General features: G+C 36.4%; 1 protein-coding gene across 1 annotated transcript; it reads left to right on the plus strand.

Moving 5' to 3' along the window:
• Positions 1-3545: 3545 nt before the first annotated feature.
• LOC103436449 (cyclin-D3-1) lies at positions 3546-5994 on the plus strand. The gene is made up of 4 exons (XM_008374875.4): positions 3546-4432; positions 4527-4728; positions 4870-5000; positions 5281-5994. The coding sequence occupies exons 1-4, from the start codon at positions 3890-3892 to the stop codon at positions 5572-5574; spliced, it is 1170 nt and encodes a 389-aa protein (XP_008373097.3). The 5' UTR covers positions 3546-3889; the 3' UTR covers positions 5575-5994.
• Positions 5995-6387: the final 393 nt, after the last annotated feature.

Consider the following 6387-nt stretch of genomic DNA (forward strand, 5'->3'; position numbering starts at 1 on the left):
TGCTCCGGTCACTAGTGTCAATAAGTAAGTAAATGGATAGGGACAGGGAAGCAAACATAAGATGTACGTGGTTCACCCAGATTGGCTACGTCCACGGAGTAGAGGAGTTCTCATTAATTGTGAAGGGTTTACACAAGTACATAGGTTCAAGCTCTCATTTAGTGAGTACTAGTGAATGATTTAGTACAAATGACCTTTTGGAAATATTTTGAGAGAATGATCTCTTTTTATAGAAGAGAGTTTCTAGTTTCATTCTGACATTGACACGTGTCGTGTTGTGATTGGCTTCTGATGTTGACACATGTCGCGTTATGATTGGCTTCTGACATTGACACATGTCACACTGTGATTAGCCTCATGGTTGGAGGGAAACTCTTTTGGGTCCTTGACGGTATAACGTTAACTAGTGCTCAGTAGTTTCGGGATTAGTCAAGTATGGTACAAACACATCCCAACCCGGAATGTCCATGTGTCCATCCGGATCATGATGTGCTAGCCAACATCTTGAGAGTGACAAAGTCATAAAGTATGTTTGATGTGTAAAAGTAAGAATAAATTTGAACTTTAAATAAATAAATCAGAGTGCACAACATGATTGGATGGTAAAACTTATTACAAAACGTGAAGTTCAGAGCATAGTGCTGAAAGATAAAAGTAGTCTCATCCGTAAAGGATGCTTATTTATTATCACAAGAAACCTACTTTGACCGAAGACAGTCAGCTAAATCCATTGAATCCTCGCACTCCCGTGAGCTCAATCCCTACGACCTGGAGGGGCGAAAAACAAGGATGAGTGGGTCTTTGATTTTATATACACATATATATGTGATTTTTCGCATAAATGTTTCTTTACTAAATTGATGTGACATGTGATGTTTATCTTCTTATTAGATTTTCTACACCTTATAGTTTTATTAAACACGGTATAAAATGTGGCATGACATCTTTATTTATTATATCTTCTCATTGTTACATGTTTGCACGGTGTTTATTAGTTAGTTGTATTGTCCTGGACCAAGGACTAGCTTCACGTGTATGTTCACATGCACTATTTACGTTCGCTTTGGATCCAGAGTTAGGTGTCAGCCTATCCTTAGGTTTGTTGTTTGGACTTGTATGTGATGTGCATTGCACTAGCTTCATGTGATGTAGTACTAGAACGTAAAACCTGCACTCAACCAACTACTTTCTATATGACTTGAGTGCCTACATAGATAAAGAGCAATGATTTTCATATCAGTAATTTTCATAGCAATGATTTTCATAACTGTGATTTTATGACAACGATTTGAGTTTTGACAATAAGATATTTCGTAGTAGCACCCTATATCCTTTAACTTATTTGTGTTGCAGGGTTCCCTACTACGTATTATTATATTATTACTTTGAACATCATATACTTGTTTTACAGCGAGGGATTACACTTTTTCAAAAGGGTTTTAGAAAACTTAAATCCCTAGTTTATGCATTTACTTGCTTTGTAACCATAAGCACCTACAATCACCCTAATACACATCTGTCAAATTTATAAGCATATACATAATACAATTATCTACCTACGACGAAAAGATTAATTGTTATCTACCTATAAAAGAGATAAAAAAAAATTATATTTGTATGACAGAGATGTAAACTATTGTTTACCTATGGAAAAGATTTCCATCATTATCTACCTATAGCAATTATATATAAACACAACTTTTGTACCTATTGCAATGAAAGAAAATTAGAATCGGGTACCTACTAAATAGGTTGCACGTAGAAATATAAGACGAAGACTTGATGTATATGCTGATAGAAGATAAGCCCCGCCATCATTTGAACCAAGTCAGAGAAGAGGTAAATACGAAGAAAATGACCCCTTAATATCTATTGTCGAGGTAAATACCATGGTAGTAGGAGAGAAGAAAGAAGAAGAAGCGTCTCAAATGCATATATAAATCAAGTTAAAAAGGAAAATAAAAATGATATATATAGGACCAATATAGAGCTTGACCTGGCCAATTTGCTTGGATTACTCAAGGGTATAATAGGAAGTTAATTGAGTGAGAAATATGGTTAATGGATTTGTATTGAAATATAAGGTCTTGTTTGGCAACTTGTATAAGTGATTAGATATGACTAATAGTGTAGAGCCGGACGTTTGGTGCCCTTCCGTATTAAATAAGCACTAGACTAATTTAACGAGTCAACTTATTTTATCCGGTATACACCTGACTAATAAAACCATCCAAAAAGAATGTATTATTAATACAGTCAATATCTGATAATGCATCAAACACTCGACTAATTTAGTTAGTACTATCTGATGACTATTTATCCTATCCGACTATAATAATTAGTACAGTCTGAACTGCCAAACAAGGCTAAGATTTCTCCTAAACTATGCTTGTGAAATGGGTTGGTATAAATTTTTTTATTTTTAAAATAAATAGATATGGATGTTGATTACCATCAAAGAAGAATTATTGTTTAGAATGAGGCAAAGAAAGATATAAAGCAAGTTTGACATGTACGTGTCAACAACCATATTAAATTTGAGATTGGAAATGGGATTTGTTTCAACTCCAAAATACAAAAACAAAGACTCACAAAGAAGTGGGATTTGTTAAGACTGTTATGTCAAACACTAAGGCCCAAAGCAAAGACTTGCTAGATCAGATCTAGTGGTGGGTTTATGACTTAATGCCATTGTCATTGCAAAAATTATATTCTTATACCTAATACTTTTATATTTTGATCCAAATCTAGTGGTGGGTTTAAGTTTTCTTGTTTTATCCTCCAATGTATGTACTTATCAAATGCCAAATTTTAGTTTTATTATTTTGGGCATTTGCATTGGAGGATAGAACTTTGAAGTAAAAACACGACTTTAAATTTTAACAATTTATGTATGTGCATTGAAGATGTTTCGATTGAAAACTATAATGTTATTTTCCTTGTTCGAATGATACCATTGTTTGACTCAAATATTTTCTTAAAAGCCTAATATAACTTTTTAATTTGACTAAAAACTTATATACGAGTTTTAACTCTCGGATGAAAAGGTTTGAGTCCAAGAATGCTGGTGCAAGTCATCTTATAAGCATATATTCATTACAATATAGTATTTATACACGCTTTAATACATACGCATATAATTATACGTCTCAATCCATCAACTTTGTGCAAGTATAAAGCATTATCATATGTAATTTGTCAATCGTTTGGGGTAATCAATGCATTATAAATTTGTTGGGTGCAAATTCTAAAACCCACCACAATCAAAAGAGTCCAAGACACATAAATGCTTTTGCAAGTGAGAACCCAAAAAGCCTAATAACTATACAACCCTACTACTTACTCCTACTCCCTCCTACTCCCTCCTACTACCAATAGACAAGACTCTCTCTCTCTCTCTCTCTCTCTAGAGAGAGATAGTCCTTGAGAAATGAGCACAGTGAGTCTTTATTTATGCCTTGTATATGAGGTTGTTTTCATGGGGGTCCGGCTTGGTGTGTGTGCCGGTTACATTTCTCCCCGCCAACGAAACGAAACATCACACCGAAAGCACAAAACAAAAGAAGGAAAAAAAAAAAAAAAACAATAAAAAGAAAGAAAGAAAAGAATTCCCAAAATCCAATATATTTATATATATATATATATAAAGGACAAGCGTGAAACCCACTCTGCTCTATACATACAGACCCCTTCTTTTTCCTCTCCCTCTCTAGCTATACAGTACTATTCTCTCTCTCTCTCTCTCTCCCCTGCTGCACTACCACACCACAACCCAAAGCAAAAAATACAGAGAGAGAGAGAGAGAGAGAGAGAGAGATGGGCGTGAGAGTGATGAGCTTTTCTTTCGTATAATGAGCAGAGGACCAAAACCTCTTCTTCTCAGAAGAAGATGGCAATGAATCACGACCAACACCAAAACCCACAAAGCCATACACTTTTGCTGGATGCTTTGCTCTGTGAGGAGGACAAGTGGGAGGAGGAGGACGATGGAGAGGTGGTGGAACAAGAAGTGAGTAGTGGTGAGAACTACAACAATGGCGTCAGTGGGAAAAACCCAAACTGCCCTTCTCTGTTTCCCATTCTCCTGTTGGAACAAGATCTGTTCTGGGAGGATGATGAGCTTGTTTCTCTCTTTTCCAAGGAGGAGCAGGAACAGACGCATTTCGTCAAACACATGGAGGGCATGGGAACAGAGGACTCTTTGATCTCCGCGGCTCGCCGTGATGCCGTGCTGTGGATGCTCAAAGTGAACGCCCATCACGGGTTCACAGCCCTCACTGCAATCCTAGCCGTTAACTACTTCGATCGGTTCATCTCAAGTTTCCATTTCCAGAGAGACAAACCGTGGATGGTACAGCTTGTGGCCGTCACTTGCCTCTCTCTGGCTGCCAAAGTGGAAGAAACAGAAGTTCCTCTGCTTTTAGACCTTCAAGTAAATAATCATTTTTGTGCTTAAAGCATCGATTTTTCTTCTAAATTTTCGATTAATCTCCCAAATATAAAACATGGGTTTCGTTCTTCATCAGGTGGAGGACACGAAGTACTTTTTCGAGGCGAAAACGATTCAGAGAATGGAGATTTTGGTGCTCTCAGCTCTCCAGTGGCGGATGCATCCAGTCACACCACTTTCGTTCCTCGACCACATCATAAGAAGGCTCGGATTGAAAACCCACCTCCATTGGGAGTTCCTCAAGCGCTGCGAGCGTCTCCTTCTCTCGGTAGTCTTCGGTAAGCAGAAACCGTAACGCTTCCATTAGCACAAAAAAGCTTAAACTTTTCGATAAGAACAAAGAAACAGAGCAAGATTTAATACAATTTTTAAGTCTTTCTCGACAACTTGTTTACTTTTTCGTATTGGGTTTTTCTCAGATTCGAGATTTGTCCGTTATTTGCCTTCTGTGTTGGCCACTGCAACAATGATGCGCGTTATAGACCAGGTCGAGCCTTGGAATGCCATTGAATACCAGAACCAGCTTCTTGGTGTTCTCAAAATAAGCAAGGTTGGTCTTTTTATGTTTTGTTTTTTCCGTTTCGAAAGACGGTATTCTATATTACTCTAATTCATGAAGAAAAAAAAATAAAAAATAGACTCGAACTCGGGTTAGACATAATGCAATGCCAACTTTATGTTTCTGTTTCATTTAATTTCATGATTTTGATCAGTTTCAAGCTACTTCAAAGTTCAAACAGAAGATCAATTAATGCACATTCTTAAGATGTATGATTTATTTAATGCTGGTTAATTATTGTTTAATTAAGTGATGCTGCATTGCGAAACAGGAAAAAGTGGACCACTGTTACAGTCTGATACTCGACTATGATTACGCCTGCTGCAACAACAAAAACAGCACCAACAAACGCAAGCATGATCAAATCCCGGGCAGCCCAAGTGGGGTGATTGATGCATATTTCAGCTATGAAAGCTCAAATGATTCGTGGCCAGTGGGATCATCAGTTTCTTCATCCCCAGAAGCACTTTTCAAGAGGGCCAGAAAAGCAGAAGCAGAAGAGAAAGAGACGAAATTGGCCTCACTCAGCAGGCTCTTTGTGGGCACTGTTGGTAGCCCTCCTTAATTAATCTCATTATTTAATTTCTCTTCCAATCTAAAAACCCAAAAAAAAAAAAAAAGATTTTAAATCCATGCTTATCATGGTAATTTCCCTTTTGGTGAAAATCTGAAGTGCTGAGCTGCTGCCATAGAAATGCATTTCTCTGGTTTAATTTTGAAGGACAATGGCCACAGTTTTACAGTCATGTCCCGGAGACTTGGAGATGATGGAGCTGTGGGGATTATTTACCTATTACTTGATGGCAATTTACAGCAAAAAGGAGGGGCAGGTTTGGTAATTTAATAGAGAATACTCTTCGGTCTGTTTCTCTCTAAAATTTTATGGAGCACTCATATCGTATATGTTCCTCTTTGTATAAGTCTCTATTGGAACCATTTGGACATATTATATTTAATAAATAAATTTAAACCCCAGTTTTGTTCATTTGTGTAAGAATATTTATTTGTTCACTTCCCATTAGCTCGAATGATGCAGAAAATTGGTGTCAGATTTGTCAGGTTTCAAAGTCTCTATTCATTTTTTTTTTTTATAAGCTCTGTTTGTTATTTGGTCATTGAATATGGGTTTTACTTGATCTTTGATATAGATTTGTGATTTTCAGCTTATTAATTCGGTACATGATGAGAATTTTCTAGTATACTTCGGAGATTTAGATTATTAGATCTTTGGTTAAGAATGCAACGATCTAATTTTATGGCCAAAGTTTTGGACAATTACAAGATAATATCTAGATGTAGTCTTTTGTGCAGATAAATATATTATGTTTTGAAAATTTTCTCGGTAATTCTTAATATTTTTTCTGATCTGGAGCTTTGT

Source organism: Malus domestica, chromosome 05 (genome assembly GCF_042453785.1).
Source record: "Malus domestica chromosome 05, GDT2T_hap1".
Taxonomy (NCBI): Eukaryota; Viridiplantae; Streptophyta; class Magnoliopsida; order Rosales; family Rosaceae; genus Malus; species Malus domestica.